General features: G+C 37.5%; 1 protein-coding gene across 1 annotated transcript in view; it reads left to right on the top strand.

The window, feature by feature from the left end:
* The window catches only part of LOC106933441 (collagen alpha-1(XIV) chain), a 42,598-nt gene that overhangs the window by 10,159 nt on the left and 5,240 nt on the right, over positions 1-27,199 (top strand). Inside the window, exons 8-18 of the mRNA XM_088014195.1 lie at positions 1,752-1,829; positions 2,584-2,670; positions 5,040-5,093; positions 7,667-7,762; positions 8,588-8,641; positions 12,153-12,206; positions 18,436-18,489; positions 18,573-18,644; positions 22,340-22,375; positions 23,793-23,859; positions 23,983-24,174. Coding sequence (XP_087870321.1) covers positions 1,752-1,829; positions 2,584-2,670; positions 5,040-5,093; positions 7,667-7,762; positions 8,588-8,641; positions 12,153-12,206; positions 18,436-18,489; positions 18,573-18,644; positions 22,340-22,375; positions 23,793-23,859; positions 23,983-24,174 — 844 coding nt within the window. The remainder of the gene's footprint in view (positions 1-1,751; positions 1,830-2,583; positions 2,671-5,039; positions 5,094-7,666; positions 7,763-8,587; positions 8,642-12,152; positions 12,207-18,435; positions 18,490-18,572; positions 18,645-22,339; positions 22,376-23,792; positions 23,860-23,982; positions 24,175-27,199) is intronic.

A 27,199-nucleotide genomic window follows, 5' to 3' on the forward strand; every position in this document is an offset into this window, starting at 1 on the left:
ACAACTTGTTTGTCTGAACTACAACTGAGTCTTTTCGTAGACTCAGTTGTCAGGATGACATGCAGAGTTCATTTCCATCAGCAACTTGTTTAATTTTAGAAAAAAGTTAAGTTGTATTCTCATGTGACCACAGCACTTTTTGTATGCTTTGTGTCTTCTCTGTCCTTTGTGTGTGAAAAACTGAACAAGACATCCGTGGGCTGTCATTCAAAAATTGGCAGAACACTCTGTGGTCCATAAATCTTGATTCAATGTCCAAAGGTCAGTTAACAGCTGTCCTATAGATTTTCCTACATGAGCTATGGATCTCTGAAGGTCTCGGCTGCTGCTGTAATTAATACTTTACTTGCCTGTCCCCGTATTTCAGGTAGTCTGCTGGTTAATCCTTTATCTTCAAAATAAAACTCTACAAATTTACAACAGAACCACAAAAAATGAACTAAATTTTATGTTGTGATGAGAAAAAAATGACATGTTATATGAATCTAACTTAAGATTACAAATTGATTAATTCAGCCATGTCTTTCCACTTTCAGCATTGTTCCATGATGTGTTCAAAATTTTATTTTTTTTCTTAACCTAAACCGACATTAACCCTTTAAGCGTTTGTCTGTAGCTTAATCCCTGTGTTCTTTGGACTTCCTTGTGTAATTTGATCACTAACAAACCTTTGAGGTTTTCATAGAATAGCTAGAGTGGATATTTATTGAATTCAAATTGCACACAAGTGGGACTGTTCTGGATTTTGCTCTGGATTTTATTTAGGGGTATCAAAGTAAAGTGACTGCATTTTCATGTATAGTTTTCCCTCCACTCCATCACTTTGTGTTGGTTTTTCGCATACAATCTCAATAAAATATATTTAATGGGATTGTAATGTGACAAAAATAAACGTACCAAGTTCCCAAAGGGATTACAGATATCCCTGGCTCATTTTAATTTAAAACCCATTATAATGGTACACAATGATGACCCAAACTAAGACAATTACACCAAAATCAGCTCTTCAATCTGCAGTAACTAACAAAAACAGGAGATACTGGACCAAAGTTACTTACAATTTACTTCTTTTTTTAATGATGCTGCTGTTTTTCATCATATTTGAACTAAATCTGAAATTTTCAAGCAGTTCTTTTTTTTTTTTTTTTTTATTTTACTAATGAATATCGCTGTTGCTTTACTCTGCATCATGGCCCTGGCAGATAACATTTTGTATTAAAGATAAGGATTGTTGAAATAAAACAGTGGCAGAAAGAAAAACACATTTCCATCCAAGTCTGCAGTCATGTATCAAAGCCTGTCATGTCTCATCTAGAACATATTTAAACTTTAAAGATAAAACTATCCCAGCCTGGTTAATCCAAGGTGGGACTTTCCACAGCATCACTTTCTTTTACTACTACATTTTAATGTCAACTTTTATTATAATATAAACTGCTTTTCAGCTTAAATACTGTGTAATAGCCATCAACTGGGTCACATTTGTTTCCGAGACCCGATGGCTTTTAATGTCTTTGTTCTGGAGAGTGTCTCTTCTGAACATTTTCTCCATTAAACACAGTTTATGTCAAATACAAGTGCATCTAATGCAATGAAATGTGCATAACTGCAATGAAATAATATGCAGTGAATGAAATAATCATATCTTGCCAGATTTTACTCTGTGTCCATCCTGTAGTATTGATCCGTTTTGACATTTTTTATTTGCAGTAGTAATGAAAATGGTTGTGTGTGTGTGTGTGTGTTTACAGTTTCAGCTGCAGATGTTTGACATCATCTGCAGCACGTCCTGGGCCAGCAGAGATAAGTGCTGTGAGCTGCCAGCTTTGGTAAGAAACGGAAAGATATCGGTCACGCGTTTAAAACGTCTTTTTTTTTTTCTGTTTTTTTTTTTTGTCCGTGTTGTGCAAGAGATTTATTAGCTGTCTGAAACGGACACAAATAATCCATGGGGTGATTGCTAATATGATCAAACTTTGACTGTCTAGATTCATTCAGGGACTAACCTGAGAACATCGACGATTGTCAGCCTCGTCTTTTGGCATGCACACAAATGTTGATTTATTTTCCTGAGTGTCAAAAATAATTTGTCAAAATTTTACTTTGATTCAATTCAATAAAACTTTACTCATCCCTCAAAAACAGCTGTTTCAGTCATGTCTTGATCCCTGAGGGTGGAGTGTTGTATATCATTATATATCACATTTTATGAGATATAAAAAAAAGTTTTATGGCTGATTTCCAATCTCCATTTTATTGTGTAGCTTTGGTCTGTCAGTGATGATTTTAGTCAATTAGAATTTCTCTTTAAAAAAAACTGCATTGTGAAAAAGAGGAGATTACTGTGTGAGAACAGTTGCTGTAATACAGGGTTTAGGCAAAATCATTGCTGGCATTTAGCATCGTTAACACAGCTAGCATTACTTAAACAACAGCTTCCATTTGCAGATCCTCCTCTTAACTGTGAGATTTCCAACTTGCTGACATTTGTCCTTGAAGTCTCTGCCTGTTATGTAACAGTTGCAGCTGTAGATATCAACCTTGGTCATTCAATTGGTGCTCTTTTTGTATGTGTGCTTTCAGAGAGTGGAGGAGCAGTGTCCTCCCCTGCCCCATGCCTGCACCTGTTCTCAGGAAAGCAAAGGACCTCCAGGACCATCCGGGCCCCCTGTAGGAACACCAGTTTATTCTTTTGATTGGGTTGATCTTCCATGCTTCAGTCCACAGGAATGCATGAAGATATGTCACTATTTTCATATCAATAATGGCACCTATGTCTGAATGAAACATAAGACCTCTGGTGTAGTGTTCTTTAAACAGATTAGAGCAAAGTAGTATTTGTGCACTGGACTCTGTTTTATGTCAACCCAGCAAATCAGAACAAATATCTCCAGTATCTTCAGTTGGTTTGGAGAAGGCTGATTTTTGGAGGCTGTTTTAGAACCAGAGGACCTTATTGTCTAGTACGAACTTCTTCCTATACCAAAGTGATCTGGAGTCAAATGTGAGCCCATCTGATTGGTAGTGGACGTTTGACTCAGAGTGGGCCACCGACGCACAGTGATGATGAATGCAGCAACAAATCTACAAGACTGGTGGGGAAAAAAAAAATTGTAATGACTCACCTTGATAGTACTATGTAAAAATAAATCCATACAAATGACTAGACTGCTTTTATCTCAATCAAATGAACTGATACTGATTTCAGAGGCGAACTTAGTCTTCACATCCCTCTCTGTTTTGGGCCTTTTTTGGGACCGAAAGTCAGTTTCAATAACCAAATATTTGCTAGGTTTATGTTTTTATTCAACTTCAGGTGCATAACGGGGTGTGTTGTTTAAAGCTGGGTCTCATTCGAGTTTGATGTACAATCAACACCCGTGCCAAACATTGGATCCAAATAAAAACACTGCAAACCATTAAACTAAAACTAAAGTGGTATTTTTGGGTGATTAAGCATATACGTTTTTGTTTTTAATATACAAAAATTAGAATATACATGTATATATTTCCACCATGCAGACTGATTCAGGTAATTTTCTGTAACAATCCTTGCTTGTTCTGATGTTTGCCTTTAAACCATAACTATGATTGATGACGTTTCTGTTTTAAGCAGCGGCGGACCTCTTCGGTTTTCTATGCGTCATATTCCACTGATCGCCTCTACATTGTGTGTTTAACCTAGCCACAGTTCAACACTCAACATTAGCCAACGATCAATCCAGCGTTTGGAAAGTAAGGCGTGCCCAACCTATCATCTCCGTTTGATAGAAATTGGAAAGTGCCCATGCTGGCCTACATCCAAGATATAAATTTGTCTTTGGCATCAAATTACTCAGAAAATCATAGACATAGAGCTCTGTTTTTCTTTCATTACTGGGGGCCCGCATACAAATCCAAACGTAATTATTTGTTTTACTCCTGCTGGAAGCTAATTTTGGTTTCTTTGCAGGTTTTGCTCCAAATGTAAGACTCATACTGTTGGAAAAGAAAAGCATATCTGCTTGGATTTTTCTACACCCGGGTTTATCCCAAATATATGCAAATTCAAATATAAATATAAATGTATGTATTCCTGAAACATGAAAAAAATCCATCATGGTAGTTTCCCCCATTTACACAATACACACAAACACACAAACACACTGTCTTCTTGCTAGACTTTTGATCCAAGCAAGGAAAAACATCCCCACTGTCTGTGTGCTGTGCAGCTAAGCATTATCCAGGATGAAGGAAGATTACTGTGTGAGAAAATCAAAGCACACACTTCTATGTATCACAAATACAGAAATGGAGAAAATATCACCAAACAGCTTTTTAAGCTAGATTTACTAATGCCAGGATGAATAAATGTAGTAAAAGACAGCAGAAACTGGAATATCACCTCTAATATTCCGAATCCTAAAAATGCTCTTATTAGTATCACTACTAATGGTGGCAAATGGTGTTTTGTAACTCAGATGAACATTATTCCAAATACTCTGCCACCCAATTTAACTTTATGCTCACAAACAGCAACTTTTGTCATCTCATGGGCTGGCTGTTTCTATTTTAATCTATTATTTTTCTGTGCAATGAGTGTTATTGTGCAAAATGTTGTCACATTTGGCTTGTTTCTTCTCTTAAAGTCTGGATTCCAATTGTTTCTTTACGAGGTAAATTACGTCCTCCCTACTGTTTAATTCCATGAGTTGATCTTTTTAGCCAAAGTGCTCATTCCGCCATTTTTCTGTGTTGCCAATAACCTATGAATTGCCTATTCTACACATTCCAGTTAAATTAGTATTTTTAGCTAAACAATAAAGAAAAACCAGCCAGTCTGCTAGTCCACTGCATCCAAATAACACAAGATTTTTTTCAATTTTTTTTTTCTTGTGGAAAGTTGGTTGTTTTTATAATTGCCTGTCTGCTTTAAAAAAATAATGGAAAGGCCAATTAAGATTTTTCCAGTTTTATCCTGTTAATATTTATAAGTTTTATGACTCTATATTATGACGTTGTTTGCTCTTTAACTACTTTTTTTTTTATCATCGGCTTAGGGTGGACCCGGGATAAGGGGAGCCAGAGGAAACAGAGGGGAACCAGGAGTGACGGTTAGTACTGGGTACTTAATTTCTGGGACTTTATTTTTTAGTAGTAGTACCAGTCTGAAATGCATATCAACTATTTTGACTTTATTTCACAAAAACAAAATCAAATGGAATCACACACAAGGAAAACAAGTTTGGAAAAAAATCTGAAGTTTCTTCTCAGCTGAGCACACATTTCATTTCAGCTCACAACAAATACCATATGAACCTTTACAAGATTAACAAGTCCAGTAATACAAATATCTGAAACTTGGATTCAGTTGAACTCAGTCCAGTTTATTAAAATAAATCATTTAAATATTCTGCAACACAGACAAAGTCACTTGATCGTTTTCTCTCAGATTTTTAAATGAAATAGTAAATCTTCCTCTGTCTTTGAATAAAACTGAATTGATTTTGCAGAAACAAACTTTTGCATGTCTCAACTTTTATTCTCCAGTAAACATTTTAACATTACAGTGGAGAAAATAAGTATTTTATATGGTGACAATTTTTCAGGTTTGTGCACTTGGAGATTGGAGAGGTTTGTAATTTTCATCAGTGAGAGACAGAATCTGAACAAAGAGACCCACAAAATTAGATTGTAGATTTCTTTTGTTATTGATTTACATTTTATGGCATGAAATAAGTATCTGATACAAAGGAAAAATCAAACATAATACAGAAACCTTTGTTTGCAGTTACAGAAGTCAGGCGTTTCCTCCAGTTTTTGACCAGGTTTGCACACACTGTAGCAGGGATTTTGGCCCACTCCTCCAAACATATTTTTTTCCAAGTTTCGGGGCTGTCACTGGGAACATGAGTTTCTAATCCCTCCAAAGATGTTTTTTTTTTAACCAGTGTAAGATCTAAAGACTGCAGGCTTCTGACAGCCATGATTTATTTTCAGAGTCTTTACTGAGGGAATAAGGTTGTTACCCAAAGTCTCATAGTACATGGCCTCATATATAGTTCAGTTCCTGTCCCTTCACAGAAAATCACCTCCAAATTATGAGATTTACACCTCCATGCTTAATGATTGGGGTGATTTTTCATGGGGTTAGAGTTAGGGTTAGCGTTGTGTCTTAGTGAGGGCAACTTTTGAGACTATGGCACTTGTAAGGTGATTGACCAGATCCTCCGGTGTTGTATCTTGAGTTTCTTTCATAATTGTGCCAACTGTGCTTGCTTCCTCTCTGAGCCATTTGCCGATTGTCCTGTAGCCCCAAGGACAATCTGCTGGGGATCTACATGCCAGCCTTATGCAGACTACAGTTTTGTTCCTGGTGTCCTTAGAAACGCTTCGGTTTTGCCCATAGTGTTGATGGAAGGTTTTTTTTTATCCAGATGCAATTAGTTCAGTAAGGAGTGGAGGATAGGATGGCTTCTTAAATATGAACTAACAGGTCTGTGAAAAACAAAATTCTTCGTGGTTGGCAGGTGATCAAATACTTATTTCATGCAATAAAATAAGTTGATTTAAAAATCATACAATGTGATTTTCTGGATTTCTTCTTTTAGATTCTGTCTCACAGTTGAGGTGTACCTACAATGGATGTTACAGACCTCTCCACTCATTGTAAGTGGGGAGACTATCAAATACTTAGACAGAAAGATGGTGTATGTGACATGCAATACATATTACACAACTCGACCCTAAAAGTAAAGTCATACTTCTCGATTGATTGAACACTTAGGTCTTTGTTTTTGTTCCTCCTTCATTCTTGCACAACTGATCTGTGGTTTCTTGGTGTGTTTTCATGGATAAGAAACACATAAACTCAGGATGCGCATGGTTGAAGAGTAAAATAATAAACACAGTTAAAAATTATTTTGGCTATGACTGCCACTGTGCTGAAACTCAGTTTTGGTTCTCATTAACCCCTCTTTTCTGGCTGCTGTTGCAGGAAAGCTGTCTGCACTTTTCACACTGTAATAAAATGAAACTCCAACAGCATGAAAAACCAGATTGCAGATGACTGAAGTGTCCAAATGAAAGTCCTGCTGTAGAAATAGTGGAAGTAATGTCGATCAGAGGATGTATGTCACTCTTAAGTCACCTGTTTGACATTTTATAGATCAGGGACACATCTCAGAAAAATAAAGTACTTTTTAAATTAAAATAATGCATAACAATAAATGAATTGTATTTGGAGGGATAAAAAGATCTTGGAGCTTTTAGTAAAGTTAATATGTTTTGATTTTACATACATATTTAATAAAGAGGCCTAAACTATCAAACTGTATGAGGTAAAAGTGTGTTTTTTGTGCCTCTGATCTCTATGGGTGAGCAGTGTTGCCTATAATCTCAAAACACAACTAAAGAATCTTTAAAACACTGATTTCCTGGAAATCCCAACACAAGACCACAAAAATCAACCATTGTAAAACTTTTTATGGTGTCCTTTGCGCATTGAAGCTCTTGTGTCTTACAGGGTGAAACCAGCTTAATAAATTAATTTTGGTTTGTGAATGTGAGACAAATGTTCAGCTGTTTTAGTCCTTTAGTATTTTATCAACTTCATCAAAAAAATGCCCTGGCTCATCAAACTTCATATCATTTTGACCTTGTTCCTTTGTTGTGGTGGTTTTTATAGGGACCCCAGGGACCTATGGGGGAAATCGGCCCGTCTGGGCCTCCAGGACCGCCTGGTCCTCAGGGACCCAGTGGACTCTCCATTCAGGGACCTCCAGTAAGCCTGCGTTTGAGTAGTCGTTCACCCCTAAGTATAATGACACATTTACTTTACTTAGAAAGGATGTCGCACATTAAATACTTCAGTTCGTCATGTAAATGTGGCAGATTTAGCCGTCGATGCTAATATTTGTCTGGATATGTTGTTGGTATAACAAGATTCAAATAGTATTCTAACAATTTAAAAGTAAAATAATGTCATTTAAAAGTCTTAAAAACACACGATCAATGTGCAGCATCTACAAATCTACACATGAACACAGATTTGATTACCGTATTTTACCTTTTAGGCATTTTTACAGACTTTGAATATAACACATCGTTGAGTCTGCACTCAGTCGCCAGGCTAATTATGAATAAAAGAAATGTATAGCAATGTATGTCTCCTTGTTCAATACACATGGCAGCCATATTCTGTCTTTTTTGGGGGTTGATGAGGAACATTTATTTTTCTCTCTTGGAATTGAGACTTCAGAAATCTGCATTGTTACCATCTTAATTTTAAACATTCATTACAATAAAAGACTGCAACATTCATAATTGCATAGGACCTATGCATTTGATAGTGTTTTCATGATGAAAATGTAACTACATTTTAGCTTAAACATTATATTTTAAATTTTTTGGCCTTGAAATTGTGGTGACAGGATCCTCAAACGGAAACATAAACGCATACAAATCCTGAAGGCTGCTGAATCAAACTAACTGGTGTAGTTTGATCCAATTAATTTTTTTCACCCCTTAATTTGTTGTTGTTGTGTTTTAGCTTCCATTCAAAACCACAATGTCTTTGGGCGATTTAGTGACAAAGTTTCCTTTTCAGGGCATTCGTGGAGAAAAGGGAGAGAGAGGTGATGCTGGCACAGGAGGACCAACGGTGAGAACATCCATGTTTCATGGAAACAAGAAATATAATCAAGAACTCAATTATATTTTATTCAGTGTATTGGTTTTGTCCCAAACTACTACAAGTATAAAAAGGTTATAAAATGTCTTCACTTTATGGGTACGATTACAACAGCGAGCAGTGTCTGCTTTTCTTTTAAGGAAAATATTACCTTTAATACCTCTGTTTTTTGTTTTTTTTTGTTTTGGCGTATCTTTTGCTTAGACAGATGAAGAGTTTTTAAAAAGAGCTTCGGAAGATAAGGATAGTAAAGAGTTTAGAGGATCACGAACGTTTAAATTGCGCCCTGTGTTTGTGTTTTAGCAGAGCTGTGCTGTTTTTGTTACTGTCACATTTGCACGTGGACAGCGAGCAATCTAATGGAATCACTGAGATGTGAATAATTATTGCCAACATCCCCATTATTGGGCAGTGAACCAATGAAAGTAGTAATGAATTAATTTTATGGTTTTCTCCTAAGGAGCTCGAGACACCAGCGGAGATAAAGTGAAAGTTTTCATAAGTCGGCGTTCCAAGATGGGTTTTGCATTTTGTTGTTTCTCTTCCTGCAAATTGTTGGGGAGTTTTTAGTTGCTTTGATAAATGAATGAACAAAATGTGCATATTAAGAACACTAATAATGACTTCTAAAACACTTGTAGAAGTCATCTTGTGCCAGAACTTAGTATAAGCATTATGCCATATTTAGATGCATTTTTGACATGTTATTTGCAGTAGGAAATGCTGTTTCTGCTGTCTCTGCCGCTTTGGGAGTATAACCTTTATGACACCACTGCTGCTGGGTGTTTGTTTTCCATTTTACATAGAGTGAGGCAGACTAGTCTGATGCACAGTGAAGGTTTTCCATACTGGTTTAACCTTGAGCCACTTCTCTTTGCCCACAATGGAGATATTTTTGTCAAACTACTTTGTTTTACTTTAGATTATAATAAAAACATTTTATTTCAGGTCAAATTAGGGAGATATTTGGACGAAATCTATCAAATAAAAGTTATTAATAGATTCTTCAATAACAATTAATGTTAAACAATATTGCTTTTGGCCTCTTTGGAAACTAAGATTTTCTCTATGTATTTCTACCCATTACTGATTCGTCCACCTGCTTTTGCTAATAACAAATAAAAATCGACCTTGTCTATGGATCAGTGGTTTTATGGCTCCATTACTCCGATTCTTACAGATAATCTGTAATATTGTAAATGTTCCTGTTTTATATCTCTATAAACTACAAATGTAACCTTTCTTCTTTCAAACTGGATGATTTTCATCATAAATGACACCAGATGATGGAAGAAATTAGATCATTTAGTGGATCAGCTTGTTTCAGGTCTAGTAAAGCAACAGCAAACTGCTGATGGGGCGACGGGATCTGTACTGAGCAACACAACAGGAAAAGAGCAAAGCTAAGCCATGTTAAAACATTTTTTTTTCCATGCTTCTGAGCAGGACTGGTTGCAGTTGTTGCTCCCATCTGCCAATCAGTGATGATGTCAAACTGAGACACTGATGCACCTCCAGAAGTCACTGCTGGCAGGACAAATATTTCTTTTTTTTTTTTTCCTTGTTGGTCAGCCTTGAAATATTTTCACTTTGTCAGACATTTCATAAACTCTTCTGAGTCGAATGATTTCTGTCATGACAACAAATGCATCAGCTGGATTGAACAGGTGTTTGTTCTGATGCTGATGGGCACATAAACAGTTGTCAGCCAAAATGACTCGTCATGCTGTTGCAGATAATGATGTCCCTGATGACTGTATACAGATACCTTTGGGATTTGTTGGGATGGTGTTTACTCTTTTGTTTTTATATCCCACTTTATGCATATCATTAGACTTTAATAAAGACTATAATTCACAGCGATTCACCCGCACACCATATGTTTCCACAAGTCTTTTTTACATTTTTTTTAAATAAAAAGTGCAATAAAGGCTCCTCTCATGAGGAAAGAACAACTTGTTTCCTATGAGAGCCGCTACACATTTTGATGGAGCACTACAGCTCTTCCTGACTGCATAGTCCTAATAATAAAACCCTCCTGTGCTGCTCTGTGTTACTGAGTAATAATGTGTATTGAGAGAAAGGTATATGAATGATTGTGTGTGAAGCAGTGTGTGTAATACAGCAGCTTCTACCGCTTTTATTTATAATATACGAGGAACCAAAGAGAATATCACCACCATGGAACATCAATTATCTGTCTTTTTTTTGTACTTCCTGTTTCCTTGTCTTTCCCTGCTGCAGTAAATTTAGTGTAACCTTGTCTTGAGCATCTACTCCACCTTGGTTTCCATTTGACTGTGAAAAATGCTGCTCCAGTGTATGGCAGAGAGTCTGTGGGTTTGGGTGTGCGTTGGTCTTTCTCATTTTTCATTCTTTGTTCTTTTTATTAGTCTGCCTATGCGCTTGTGTAATTTATCAGTTATGTTTTGCTTTGTGCGAAAGAGGGATGTGGGTGCTCTTTTGATTGCCTCCTTGTAGGTACGGGGCAGATGCATGTGCTTTCTCACTCTTATGTTCCCATGTTGCTCAACACTTAATCTCAGAAAGTCTGAGCTGTGCGAGCTGGAGTGTGCGCTTGCAGATCCGTTTGTGTGTCGACCTGCAGCAGTGAGATCCTAATACTGATGTATCAGAATCGGCTGCACCACTGATTCAGTGGTTAGAAAGCACTTATGAAGGAATGATGAGCAAATTCATATTCTATCAAATCTTTGGTTAAATAATTGCATTAGATAATGTACTTTTTCCAAAATAAGTACAAAGTTATCAAAATTTGGTTGGTTTAGTTTACCATTCGACGTGTCCGCAGACGTGAAAACGTATTTCCCTGGCAGCCATGTTTGTTTGTAGACACGTGCATGAAAAAAACAAACCCGAAGGTCCAGCTCTGCAGATGATGTAGGAGACTGAACTTCAGCCAAGATCTGAACAATGGCACGTCGTTAATCACCCGGGCCTGTCCTCTGTAACCCCAGTCTGTAATTTGTCGAATCTTTAACAGTGTTAGCTGTCCTGTTTTATGAGCCTTCCACTAATACTAAAGTGCAGAGATAAATCAACTCAACACTTAATCTATGACTCGTCTCTGGAACTGGTTGCGTGCTTTGACCTGCGGGGGGATGAGGAGGCTGAAGGGGAAATGGGGCAAGAGATGGAGCGGCAGGGTCACCAGCCAGTATGAAAGACTGTCTCTGTCCCAAGACTGAGGTCATTCAGTCTATAAATCAATTTTATGTACTGTTGCTAAAAGATCGTTAAGACAAAAAGTTAACTGTTTTAACCTTTCCTAACCTTTGTAGAAGTATTATTGCTATGAAATCTTTATTAGAAGATATTCAGTGCTTAACTGTATTTGATCCTTCAGCTAAGTAACAGTGATAAAATATCAGTTTAATCTCTTTGTGCACTTTACAGTGTAATACTGCCAAAGTGTTGATGGTGTTGGCGATTTAAATATGAATATTTGTATTTCCTTCAGGGCGTTCCTGGAAGCCCTGGCTCTCCAGGCAGAGATGGTCCTCCGGGAGCAAGGGTAAGATAAAAGACCAATATTTCATCTAATCCTCTGTGGGTTCTGGTGTTTGTTTGTTTATTTTATGTTTTTTGTTGGGTTTTTTTTTTTTTACATGTGATCCGTAATTTTAACTTCTTGACTTTTGCCTATCCTATCTTAAGGCACAGTGATGAAGGTTAAGGGCAAATATATTGTTATGTTTGTGAAATTCAGCATTTTTCTTCAGGCTAAACTTTGGCCAGACATATAGGATAAAAAATGTTAAGATGCTTCTGACTTCTGTCACATCTGTAATAAACACAGGATGTCCAATGTATTTAGAGCCTCTGTAAACTTCTTAAACTTTCTGCTTCAGATCATGAGCTGTTCCCTGGGATTTCTTCATATCTCCTCGTTTCCTTCACATTGATCTAAGTTTACTGTTTCAGAAGTTGTTTGGATTTGTCTGGAAGCTTTCTTGGAAAATGCCCATCATCTTTCTTATGATCTTGAAACTTAATTGTGCTTGCACCTTGTGGTGGACCCTCTGTGTGTAGCCTGAAGAAGTCTGCGGTAGACATGGATAATGAGATGTCAACCTGCTGGACAGGATTTTTCTCTTGGCTGGGGCTTGTAAGTCTTCATGGAGAGAATCCTGTAATCACCAACCAAAATTGTGTTCTGTAAATATCCAGGGTTTGTGAGGCTGCTGGGCTCACCAGTGTCAGAATGGACCAAACTATTGGTTTGAACTCTTCTCGTCTTCCAGCTAATTCTGACGTCTATTAGCCCAAATGTAGTATCTTCTGACAAACAGCCGACGTAACTACATCGCTTGGCCTTGAAATATTCCCACGTTACTGTATTTGTGTGTTTTCCAGCTGTCTTTTCGTATTGAATGCACAGCTGCATTTCCCTATTTGGTTTTATGCCTCATCATAAAACTGCACATCTTCCCTGAGTTGCAGGAAACTGCATCCCACCCAGGTTTTTGAAAACAACATACACACCGAATGAGATCTCATTCATAAAGGCTCAGTGATACCAGCTGGCTGTGGTTAATACTGGCAGAGTAATCTGGCCTTACAATGCCCGGCTGAGCTGTAAATAGCAAAACAGAAGCTCAGCCAAAGGGTAGAGAGTCAGCAGGCTGCAAAGAAGGTTTTGTCCAAATTTGTAATATGATAACAGAGCAGTTCTGTCCTGGCCCGGATCCCGAAGAGGTGGAGGAATCGGCATGTAATCCATCTGCTGTCTGTTGGCTGACAGTAGTGCCGGTGCTCATCCTTTCTGCTGTGCTTGTTAGATCCACTCATGCACAGTTTTCCCACCTGTCACGCCGCTTCCTTCAGGACGTGCATGTTGTCTGTTGGTTCTTCTCACCGTGCCAGATCAGTTTTAGAGCACATGAACTTGCAGTTACCAAAAAAGTAGTTCAGTTTTTATTTGGCTTTATAATAAGATGTTTCACTTGATGCGGTGTTGTGTTCCAAAGTTACGAGTGGTGAGTGTGGAAAAATGATCTTAAATAATTTACATGCTTCTTTCACTTTGAAAATGTCGACAAATTTCACAGCATGAGCATTGCAGCTCTTACAATACGAGCAGAACTTAAATATGCGGCATGCAGGACATGTTGTTGAATGTAACTGCTACATACTGCAATTGTTTAATTACTTAAAACGTCATTCAAAAACACTTTGTCCACACGAATGCAGAATCACCAAACACTCAGGATTTCAGGTGCTTGAAAGTGATTCCAAGAACAGGACATATTTTTGTTTATTTTTTGGCTAATTCAGCTAATTCTGTGCAACCAGTGCTAAACCAAAAGGTCGGATGGAAGAACTCCTCCTGAGTTCTTTACAAAGAGTTGGACCAGCTGTGGCTGAATAAGATTAGGTGTCTTGCTGTTGGAAAGCTGTGAGTTTGATTCCCGTTTCCTCCTCGCCCACATGCTGTGTGCCTGAGCAAGGCACTTCACCCCAAGTTTATTTTGTCCTAATAGTGTAAAAATTATACAAATATAAATAGAAGAAAAACAAAATAACAGCAAATACTAGAAAGCACCACATGTGCAAAATACAACAACCAGTACAGTATCACCCGGGCCATTAGGCACCAGTTAGCTGTGCCATAAAGCATAGAGATGTAATAAGTCTCTCAGGCAGTCTACTTGTCATGAACGAGCAATGGAGGAACAGGAGGATTTATCTGATTTAACACTACATTATGTCCTCATCAGCTCATTTCTCATCCTATCATAAGCCTAGTGACTTTTTTTTTTTTTTTTCCAAAGAAGATCTGGGTTATTTTTAAAACTTCATCTGCTTGAAAAACATTTGAAGCCATGCACATGCATTTCCTAATCAAATCTTGATGGTATGCATTTATTACATTAAGCAGGCTTGGTATGTGTTGAACTGAATACAGCAATGACAGTGTTACCTAAAACGTACATAGTTTTATAATTTGCTTTTTATGATATATATGATTTGACCCAGAGCTACATTGACTGCTGGTGAACTTTTGTGTTAATGCTAGCCTGTCCCAGATGTCTTTTCTCTTCTTGGCTTTTTCTTAATGTGGTCTTGACATATTTCAATGTTTGTCAAGCAGAAAATGTTCCTCCTGGTTCATAAACTAAGCAGAGTCAACAGAAACGTGATGCTAAAGTGAAAGAAGTTCCTGTTCAGAACCGTTTTTTATCATCCATTGTTTTATTTGGACGTTTTCTGCCTCGTAACATGGAACGGGAAATTCTGCTGCTCTTTGTCCCGTGTTTGCTTTGCATAGCATGTGGCTACAGCAAAGCTGCAGGGCATGCATTAGTAAAATGTTTTAATCGTTTCACAGGTTGCTTCAGAAAGCAGTGAGCATAAACAATGACATCAGGAAAATCATTTATTGAATTAAGTTTATTTATTTGAGCTCACACATGTGGTTCATGCTCATTCTGCTTGTTGCCTTTGGAATGCCCTCAAAGAATGAGTTTTTTTGTTTTGTTTCTTTTTTGTCTTTTTCAGCATAAAGCCAAATCTAATCTAATCACATTTTGCCATTACCAGCTGTCATCATTTGAGGCTCATAAAAATACTGTTTACCAATCTCAGTGTTACATGTATTCATGCTAATTTACCAGTCGTGGTGCAATTTCAGCTGCTATGAACAACAGGGGGCACCTTGTTTGCTGAATAACTAATCTTCCGCGTTTTAGTTTTCAAATTGCAAAATCTGGTGTGTATTTCATATTTATAACATTTGACACCAATTTAAAAAACAGTCAACAGTGCATGTAAATGTGCGCTAATAATTCCCTTTCAGTGCAACACACAATAGCTCTGATTCTTTAACGGTTAAAGAATTGGCTTTTAGGTGTCCAGCAGTGCACTCGGGCTGAGCTGAAAATATTAAAAACAGCAGGAAAAGCTGGTAAAAATCATGTAATCAGATATTATCAGAGCTCCAGCCATTTATGCTTTCAACGCGCGTTTGACATCAATAAAGAAAGTAGATGAAAACCAATAAAACTGTAATTGGGTGGTCTCCAAAGACAAATATTCACAGTTTTCCTTTTGTGGTCACAGTGGAAAAAAAAAACAAAAAAAAAAAACATTTTCATTAACCACTATGTAATGTATACTGCACAGAGCAGTGAGCACAAGCTCTTATTGATTTACTGTAATATTGTCTCAGTGCAGCTTTGCTCCTTTGGAAATGTGCAAAACATTCATGACATTTATACAAGGATAATTTATACAATGCAAAGAGCCGAGCTCAGAGTGAAAGGGAAAAACTCTGTCTTCTCTAAAAGTGTGCTACAGTAGTCGGGTAGATCAGATTAACCAACAGTAATAGTGTCTTGGCTAATTTATTTATCCGTATTTCAGTGAAATAGGTCAAGATGAAAACTACAAATCTTGGTTTTGTTGTTAGTTTCACTGGAGAACGTTCCAATCTTTTTTTTTTTTTGTACTTATATCATTGCCTGGCAGATTGTTTTCAGTTTTCATCATCATCTCGGATATACAAATAGCTTCTGTTAAACACAGGCTATTTTATTTTTACTTTGAAGTCTCTTGCGTATAAGGTTTAACATGAGTGGATAACAGAATGAAGTTAATGATTCAGGTTTTGCTTCCAAGAAGTTTTCAGATTTTTAAAGTGTTAATAAGGTAACTTTAGATCCCAAAGGTGAATTAGTGTTGGCCAGTGTAGGACAAGCTGGCCAGACACACAGAGTTCAAGACCAAACTACTATTGAGCCAATTCCAAAAAACAGAAGCTCTCATATTTTCGAAACATGTTGATTAGTGAAGTGGGAGTACGTATAAATGTTATCTGTTTTCATATGTTCTCGCCTTACTGTTGAAAAGTAAACATATTTCCGTTTCAGTCGGTTGACCAGCAGTGTGACAGAATGCAGGTGAAGTGGTTTTCTGTGCAGCGCGCAGTAAGAACCCACCAGCACACAGATTGTAAAATTTCTGATCTTTTCACACTGATCATTGTGAGCTGATCACACCAAGGTTCTGAAGCTGAAGGTTTCTTTATCAATAAGTCAGGCTGCAACTGGTTCATAACTATGTTGGAAACTTTATGAACCCCACTACTCATAAAGTTTTCCTTCTCCTCTTTGTAACTCACAACAAAGCCAGGACGTCTCTTTGGCAGCATGATTGGCTCTGATAAATTCGCCAACCAGCCTTCATGCAGTTTGGATGTGTGTGCTCTTCTCCACAGCTGGGCGTCCCGCTACAAACCCATTTCAATAAGCTATGGACTGTGAAAAGTGTACATTTCATTCTGGTTAAAGAAAATCTTTTTCGCTGTAACCACAAAAGCAATACTGTGGTCATATCTCTTAGAGACCGTCATCCGCTTGCAGTTTTATTGGTTTTTGTCTATTTTCTTTACTGATACCAAATGGATGTTCAAAGCTTAAATGGTTGAAGTGCAGATAGTATCTGATTACTTGATCTTTACCAGCTTTTCCTGCTGTTTTTAATATTGTCAGCTCTGCCCAAGTTCACTGCAAGATCCTATAGAGACCATTCATGCTTTGGCTGTTTTTTTTTATTTTTTTATTGTGGTGACATTTTAGCCTGGTCTGAGGGGGACCTAAAGACTTCAGACGACGTTGATGTCTACAAGATTTTTTGTATTAGTTATGCAGTTTTTCCTAACCTTTTAAGAAATAAAGTAAAACTGAAGGTTTTTACTTTATTTCTTTTGTTTCTAACAAAAGAAATAAAGTATTTATGTTTTGGTGTAAAACACTGGAACTGGAGTGCCGCCTTAATAGTCAACTGTTTGTTTCCTGCAAAGTGTTTGTTTCTAGTGCTCGTGTATTTAATTTAATTTCAAATAAAAATGTTTGTTTCTAAACCGAGCAACACCAGGAATTTAGAGTTCCATCTATGGGCTGATAAGGGTAAAGTAACCTGTCTGAAACCAAAACTCTTCTCATTGAGGAGTTCTCCGAGTCACTTTCTGCCTTTGCTGGCTTATGTGCTGAATACTGAATCTCGCATTGTCAAAAACCTGGTGAATTTGGCTGCAGGAGCATTGCCACAGAAGATTAAGAAAGAAGCTAGCAGAACAAATAAGACTCTGACCAGCACATGTTCTCCTGTCTCAGAACCTGTTTTTAATCATTATATAATTTTTTTTTCTTCTAGTTTGTTTCCTTTCTGAAGGAGTTTCCACATATTGCCCATACTGAAAGGCAATCAGCCTCAAACTGAAATGAAAGGATTAGTTGGGCCTCAGGTTAAGCTGTTTTCCAGTAATCTGAGGTTGTGTTCGGTATCCAAATTCTGCGTTAAACACAGATATGGTTCAGGTTGAACAAGCCATAAATGCTCTTGCATAAACCCAGCATAATATTAGTATAAATCATTTGTAATGCGTTGTACAACCAGACAGCTGGCCTGCAGACAAAAGCTGAAGCTGCAGTTAATTTAAAGGAACAAAGAGAAAACACCTACTAATAATAATCATTTTAAATACCTATGAAGAAATATATTTTCTATATTGCTAAAGTTAAGAGAATTAACTTTTTTTATAAAATACATCTAAAATCAAAAGTGAAAAGAAGGTCGAGGTATACCGATTTTTACTGGGTCTGATACTAAAACAGTTTGGTTTTATTAATATCCTAATTGTTTTCCATTATAATAAAGAGTAGAAAATGCACTAAATGACTCATAATAAAAGGAGCATTGAGAGACAATATGCTGAATGTATTAAACCATCTTTCTTTCAGGGTCAGCCGGGTAACAGCGGTCCTCAGGGAAGACAAGGACCTCCTGGACCCATCGTAAGGCTGCGGTCATTTCAGTCCCGTCGTCTTTTTGTCCCGTCTTCAGTCACTTCCTCTTGTTTTTCTCTCTTTTCTCTCAGGGAGCTCCAGGAGCTCCTGGAGTCCCAGGGCCCAGTGGACCAGCGGGGCCTTCAGGTGAACAAGGAGTGCCTGTGAGTTCAGATTGTTTTCCTTTAAATGATGTTTCAACCCCCAAAAAACAGCTTTTATTTAACATCTAAATATTTTTCATTAATAACTCTTTGTTTTATTTTGAGACGCTTGTTCGGCCAGACCACACAAACAGTTAAACAGATAGTAGAGATACATCTATTCATTTTTATGATTCTCTATGCCAATTTTGTCAAAACTTTAATCTGCCATTAATAACTTTAGCTGATTTCAGATTCATTTTAATTTGATAATCTGTTTAATAGCATTCACCATATTTTTCTCTTCTCTGTTTCTCTTCGCCTACTTTCCTGGCTTAGCACTTTCAATTAAAAAGCCGCTAGAGCCAAAAAAAAAATAAAAAAATGTACATTACCTCACAAATTTAGATCACCTGAACTTTTCACTCATCGGTCTGTTTTACTGATTTTTTTTTTACATGAAAAAGCAAAACAGAACAGTGCGCTGTAAAAACCTAAAGATATTAACAGGTGGCGTGCATTCATTCCCTCCGAGTCAGTTTCTCTTATGGTTTCCTATGAGCAAGGTTTTCATAAACACCAGGTTAGTGGAATAAAGAATCAATAGTTCAATTTTTGCGTTCATTGATCTTCATGATTCTGCTTGTTCTCAAATATTCTCTAACAAATCTATGAGGTCAGATTTATACTGAGACTAAGTTACACACATGTGGTCTCTCTGTACCAAATAAGTTAAATCAGAGGCCACTTGTTGCACTAGGACTTCTTTAGGGGTTTCAGAGTAAAGAAGACACATTATAAATACACTGAAAACCAGTGTAAAACATTGTAAAATATTTAAAAATATATATATATAGATTGGGTTATAAACATCCTAATTCTGCACTGTTGAGGTAAAATCCCAATGACAAAGTTTTTCAGAGAAAAGTTAGTGATATGAATACTTTTTCAAGACACAGCAGTGTTATTATTGATATAGTAACAAGGCAAACCTCTTGTGTGTTGTGCTTCTTCAAGTGATTTTATTTTTTTTTATGTCTAACGTGAGTCAGCGTTTATGCCCTCGTGTTTTGTTCTGCCTTTCAAAAAAAAAAGAATTAGCGCAAGCAGCACAACATACACAAGGACACTGAATAGTCTTCGAGACGATCCGAACTGCGTGTGGCGCTAACCATAACGGATGACACCGTGGTGTTGCTGACAGCTAATCTAGTCCTGGGTCAGCTCTCTAGGCCGGCAGCAAGTTTCGCTCGCAGAGTCGATCCATAAATCACAGACACCCTCCCCATCGCGCACACATTTAAAAACACACACACACACACACACACACACACACACACACACACACACACACACACACACACACACACACACACACACACACACACACACACACAAATCCAGAAAAAAAACATATCTATAAGAGATTGTATCTGCTTTCTGTCCAAGATACAAATACAATCCATATGAATTTCTGCACCTCCTAAAAGTATTCACTTCAAATTACGAATATTTTACTGATTCTGCTTTCGTCTCTATCTATATAGTTTCTTTTTCATGCCGTTTATATTCCAAATACAAGCATCCAAGTGAATCTAGAGGGAATTTGTCCAACTAGGTTTGCTAAGTTGGACATATCTAACTGAGAACTTAATTAGATGACAATTGATTTATATCTGTGAAAGCTTAATGGCATTTAAAGCCGGAGGGACAGATCTTCAGTTTCTGGTCTTGGTCGACCAAAATGAAACCCAAACAGCTGTTTTTAGGAATGAGAGTGGTGCATCTGGAAATGCTCTGCTTCATCTATCAAGATCAGTAATGATGAAACTTTGGGATTAACCTTTTAATAGAGATGAACCTAGCAGATTTGGTTTACTGTTTCATCAGCTCTCCTTGGGCCATATACAAATAAATGTGCCAGACTGTCGAAGCTCCCGCTGACATCCCTATTCTGCGTCGGACGTGGATCAGGCTCTGACTCTGAATGTGGTTTCCAGTCATCCAACCACCTGGAGAGTCTTTTTGAAATTGATCTTGCTCGACCTGATGGTGAGCTCCCTCACGTTTGCCAACTTTGAAAGAAATGTGCTCAACTATCTTCTTGGGAGTGCTTAATCAGTTCACGTTTGACACCAGAGACGGGGAGAGAAAGAAAGAGAGAGAGACAGGAAAGTCAGGGGAGGGATTTGAAACTCAAGGTTTATAGTAAAAATATTCTGAATTCTCTTATTGGAGAAACCCTACACATGCGTGGAGTGAAGGAAAGTCAGCTCTGATCAATAATAAATCAGGTTTTTATGAGCGGTGCTCACATTGCCATTATGTAGCATGGTTTTCCATGGCAACCTGATAAGGCGGCAGACATTTATGTGTCTGGAAAGACTCGTATGATCCTGGCTCGCCGGAGAGGTCCAAGACGAGAACTTTTACTGTTCAGGTTGGCTCCTTCGTCCAGCAGCTGTGTCAGACATTGGCTAGACCTTTCCCATCATCGGCTGATTCATACTCGGTTAATTTTTTAACTCAGTCGTCGCCCTTGCACACAAGCACAATCAGACAGCAGGTGGTGGTGGTGGTGGTGGTGGTGGTCAAGAGCATTTTTCCACTCAAACTAAACAAGTCTCCATTTAAAAGTGGCAACAGCTTTTGAATAAAGTAGTTACAGCTTTTTTTTTAATTTAATGGACGGAGCCCTGTGGCCAGGAAATATGTCTTTTATATGCCTCTGGATTACAATGACTGATTTGCTCATGCTTGGCGTATGCGTGCTGCTTCTCCTTGGTTTTACAGTGTTGACAGAAAGTACATTTATCCAAAGCACAGATGTCATTTTCTGTGAACTATAAACTTTGAGGCTTATTGCACTGCATTTGTCCCAATCTTTTATGTTTCAGTAAAGCCAATGAGAAGAACTGATAAGAGTGACAAATGGTGAAATTTGTCAGAAGGAAATAAAAATGACTGTTTGAGGGACATGTGTTGTGAATGACTAGACGCCCAACTTAGAGATTTTTGTGAAGCATTTTTTAAAAGATCATTAAACAAATTTTAATATTGGTTAAACATAACCTAAGTTAATACTAAATTCCAGTTTTGAGCAATAATTTTATCTATAAAGGGCAAAAAAGCTCATCGGGTAAAATAATTGTTTCCTAAACCTAAAAACTAGCAGTGTCATCCTTTTTTGTAACAACTGTCTTCAGTTCCCTTGCAGCCCTTCTCAGATTTTTAGATTTCATTTCTCATCTGTTCTTGAAGTTCTGCACATTGGACACGATGTGTGGCGTTTTGAAATATTTTGGCCTGCTTCCTGTTGTCAGACAGGTTCTATTTAAGTGATTTCTTGATTCTGCATGTCAGATTGTAATCTTGCATAAGGACTGAAAGTGAAAATTTATCAAAATTTTCAAGAAATGAGCTTAAACTCAGTGAATCAATGATTCAACAAGAAGGCAGTTTCTGTTTCCAGATGGGAGCAGATTTGCTTAAATAGCTTTTTTTTCCCGTTAACAGATGCAATCCTTAGTTTAAATCTCTATTTTGTGCTTATTTTTTTAACTGTTTTGTCATCTTAGTCTGACATGTGTTTGATCTGAAACATTAGCTGTGATGAAAAAGCTAAAGCAGCAGAAACCTGCAAGGAGACAAATATTTCTCCACATCACTGCATCCTAAATAAATGTTATTTTCTCCCTGTGCTTTCATCTTTTCAGGGTCTTGCTGGTACCAAAGGCGATAAAGGAGAGAGAGTAAGCTACTCAATCTGTACACGTTAGCTGCTGTTAGAGCGATATTCCAGTGGACATGTTGTCCCTTTTCTTCTCTAAAACCCTCAAAGTTTTTCACTTATGGCCCCAGCTCTTTCTAGAAGAAATCACATTTCTCTGTATGAGTCGCTGGCTCCTTAACTCAAACAGGCAGCTTTTTCCATACCGTATCTTCATGCTTGTTTAGAGCGAACCAAATCAAATCGGTGTTCATGGAGCACCAAGGGCAGTGTCTGGATTTTTGCTGACAAAAGCGAGGACGTTGACGCCAGCGGCTTTGTAAGACACGCTCCTCGCCGGCTTGAATCAAAACTAAACGTTGAGGACGTTTGTACCTCGACGCAGCTAATTTTAGCTTCAAGAACCGAGATGAAAGGCGTTTAAAAAGAAAATGAGAAGATTTTTCTCCTCAGAACTGCGTTTCTGTGAGTTGGCCCAGTTCTCATCAAAGATGGTGGTAATATGATGAGGATTTCTTTTTTTACACTTTTGGTCAGCCCTTCAGCTGACCTTTTTCTGTTTTCAAGTCACAAATAGGAGCAGCTGATCTTATTTAGATCCCTCTCATGGAGTTTTAAGAAGGAATCAAACATTGCAATAACCGTAAAATAACATAGAAACCTAAAATCACTCATGTTGTTAGATTACTTTGCTCAGAAAAGATAACATTTGTTGATGAATTTCCCCAAAAATGGTTCACTAAACAAAAAGGTATTTTTTGTCTTTTGTTTCTGTTCTTTAATATACAAATATCGAACTAAAATTCCAGGTATTTCAAGAGTTAAGCTCGGCTTATTGAAGATACAGCTCTGAATTAAAATTACGGGACCACTTAACGTGTTCAGTTTCTCTGATTTTACTTTGTATAGGTTTATGTTTGAGTAAAATGAACATCGTTCTTTTATTCTATGAACTACTGACAACATGTCTCTGAAATGCTAAGCAAAAATTTAGTATTTATTTGCAGAAAATGAGAAATGGTCAAAATAAAAGATGCAGCACTTTCAGACCTCAAATAATGCAAAGAAAACAAGTTCATATTCATTTAGAAACAACAATACTAATGATTTAACTCAGGAAGAGTTCAGAAATCAGTATTTGATGGAACAACCATGAGGTTTTCAATGGGGTTCAGCACAGTGGGCTCTTCATTTTTTCCAGAGCTGTATCTAGATTTTCAACATGTAAATGAGAAGTGTTATTTAAATTTATCATTTTTGGAAAATATAAATGTAAAAGAATCAGCTTGGAATGAAGGTTGGCAGTGCTAATTAAACACCATTTAGATTTCACCCACCCATTAATCAACCTCTGGTCTGACGGTTATCGTCCCCATGGCTGCTCAGACGGAAAAGTGCCATTTGTCTGCAGTGTGTAGAGCTGTCCATTTGTTCTTCAGGGCGATGTGCAGTCCCAAGCAGCAGTGAGAGCAATTGCACGGCAAGTGTGTGAACAGATCATCCAAAGTGAGTCGTTGATTTTAGTTTTTAATTACTGTTTTTTTGTGTGTGTTAAACTTTCCATAAATTTGTGGTTTTAAAACTGATGGGGAAACTGTTCATTTTCCTAACCGTTTCTGCTTCTTCTAGGTCATTTCTCCCGCTATAATTCCATCTTGAACCAGATCCCCCAACAGTTTTCAGGATCGGTCCGAACAGTGACGGGGCCGCCGGGCGAGCCGGGCAGGAGAGGCCCTCCTGGGCCCCAGGGAGAGCAAGGCGCCCCTGGCAGACCCGGTTTCCCCGGTGCTAATGGTCAGAATGGCCAACCGGGTGAAAGAGGTGAGATAAGTTGATGCTCTCATGGAAAAAATACTGATGCTTTCCCTTGATGGATTTGTACTAAATTATTTAGATCTTATTTTGCCTTGTTTTGTGTTTATGTAATAGGAATATATATATATATTTTTATCTAATCTTAAAACAGTAATTTGTGCTTAGAAATAACTTGGGAAACCTCTACATTTGTTCTTAAATGGCTGACGTACGACAGATGAATAAGATGAGGTTTTCCCTGTTTACTCTGCACACATTTAACTACTCGAAAGTGAACAACATAAGATCAGTACTTAGAAGAATTTGAAACCACCCACTGAAATATTTGGAAAATCAACCCCAACTGGAGGACCTTGAAAATAATTACCATAATTTTGGCCCTGCAGAAGGCCTGAAGGGTGAAGCGTAAACCACAGTTCACACCATGTGAACAACAGAAAACATTAGCAATCAGGACTTTCACAATTGAAGCAGCCTTTAGTAACTCTGCTAAGGAATATGCTGCTTAGTTCGATTTTTCCTTGTGTCCCCTGCCTGCTGACATCAAAAGATCAACTTAAATAAATCAACTCATTCTAAATGTTCCCCATGCCTGATTTTACCCACGATAATTGGTTTGTATATCAACGTGTTATTTTCACCCATTAAACCTCATGTATAGTCTTGGATAAAGGTAGTGATGAACTACGTTGTCATCATATTGTTCTAATGGCTAAATTACTCTTAAACCCTTTTGATTTGCAGTTCTCACACATTTTGTCTTGCTTTCTTCTTCTCATTTGATAACATATAACTCCTCACTTCTATCTTTTTATTTGCCGATGTGTTTTGTGCTGGTATGTAATGGCATTATTCAGTGGTAGCAACGCTCTCAGTTGCCTTGTTCTTGGTTTATTTATCTTTTGTTTTTAAGATCTAACTCCAAAAAAATCCCTAAATACTCATTTAATGTTCATGCAAAAAGGGTTTATTTAAGTGCTAGCTTGTAGCACATAAATTAAAATGTCAGAATGAACAGTATGGTTTCTACTACCGCTATCAAAACTTCAACTAAGTGCTTTACATGGATGAAGAACAAATACAAACCATAGATATGCTAGGAGACATTCAGCAGACCTTTCTGCTCACACTGCTTCTTTGTCTGGGAGTCATTCTGCTTGTTTGCTGTGTTTTGTGGTTTTCTCCCTCAAATCACATTAAAGACAGTAACTTCGGTACCCATGACATCATTCCTTAGAGGACAGACAGTGTTTATGAGTCTCTGTCCTAATAACTGAGACATGTAACCCATGCTAAAAAAAAATAAAAAATTTTGAATGCAGCCTAGATGCACATAAAGAGCTGGGAAAAATTAAGAACTGCTGAACGTTTGTCCAGCTATGACTCGTCCTCGTCAGGGGTGGAGTCCTTCGAGTCTTTCCAGTAAAGCGTCGAATCTGTTGCCACTGGTCCTCAGCGCACATAAAAGCCACATTACAGTTTAAAAGCTTAACCTGCACTCAGACAAAATGGTGCAACATAAGAAACTCGTTTAGTTTTATGTATCAGTTTAAAAAAGTTAATGCACAGACTTTCAAGATGGAGAATGTCTCTTTATCCGAGGTTATGACATTCATTTTCTCCATTAGAACGGTCATAAAAGAAGTAGGACAAAAAAATCTGCAGATCAGATTTTAATGTGATTCTATAATATTTGAAAAAGGACACATTAAATCACTCAAACAGGCTGCTTTTCTGCACAGCAAACTGCCTGGAGACGCAATTTATTCAGCTCATTTTCACAAAAAACAAACATGAAACTGATTTTGAAATAAAAAGGATTTTAGTCACTGGTTCAATTTGTAGCCATATTAAAGTGGGTTAGCAAGGAGTCTTTGATTCCTGCCTGTGAAACCTAATAGTGACGTGTGACAGTTATATTCATTCCTGTTTCAGGAGTTATATTCATTCCTTTTCCCAAAAATAAAAAAAATGTACATAAAAAATAATGAGAATGAAAATGAACCAAGCTGGCAGAAAACAAAATCTAACAGGAACACCATATCGCACTTTAACGTGTGACAAGAATCACTCAGGACAACAGTAGTGATGGCTTGAAGTCTCCAGCTGGAATGTAAATTCATAAGACAAAGATGGAGATCCTGCTTTGTCCAGGGAGAAGGAGAAAGTCAGGAGACCTGTTGTCCTTGACGACCAAATCTGCCAGCACTCTACTCTAGAAATTCAAAGATGTTTTCACAAACCATGTCATTTTCCACGTGGTGAATGATCGTTTGTGACAAAAACTGACATTTTTTGTCATCCATGTTGATGTTGTTATTTCTGCTCCAGTTCTGACCAGCATTATTACATTGACATGTACAACAAAAACCCATTTCTGGGAAAAGATTGTTACCAGAACAGTGGCTATACTGAGCCAAATCGTGACGTGAAACATAAGAAGTGAACGGAAGCAGATGAAAGTCTCACTTTCCTACACGTGTTCAGTCCACGTTTCTCTCATGAGTGTTTAAGTGCACTCACAGTAATTGTGAACCCTTTCATTCATTCTCCTTGAACTGCATTAGTCCATGTGAAGTTAGTTTTTCCTCACAGAAACATGTGGCTTAATTTCAAGCTAACGTTACATATGTTGTGGTTGGATGATTCACTGAGCTGAGTGAAAAAATTGAGTTAGTCCAGCAGCTGTAGGTAAACTCATGTAGAAGGAGTATTTAAAGAGTGGACTGATCCATGGACGAGACATTTTATACTGACACAAGACATTGTGAATTAAAAAGAAATCTTATCCACGAACATTTCAATCCTCTGGCTTTTGTTGCAACTAGGCCTCTCTGTCAGTGCTGTGTCCTCATCGCTCGGCTTATTGTGTTCGTACCTTGAAGAGAACATTCTTTTTCTTTCATAATCCTTGGGTAAAAAGTGGTTTGAATGTGTAATCTTGCTGAGTATCTATGGAGAAAGGGTGTATATTTTATTCTTTTTTTCACATTGCCAGTAAGTGGTCACTCATCCATTCAACATATTCCTA

This window comes from Poecilia mexicana, unplaced genomic scaffold (assembly GCF_051168715.1).
Source record: "Poecilia mexicana isolate PSO_F unplaced genomic scaffold, ASM5116871v1 scaffold_16, whole genome shotgun sequence".
NCBI classification, from domain to species: domain Eukaryota; kingdom Metazoa; phylum Chordata; class Actinopteri; order Cyprinodontiformes; family Poeciliidae; genus Poecilia; species Poecilia mexicana.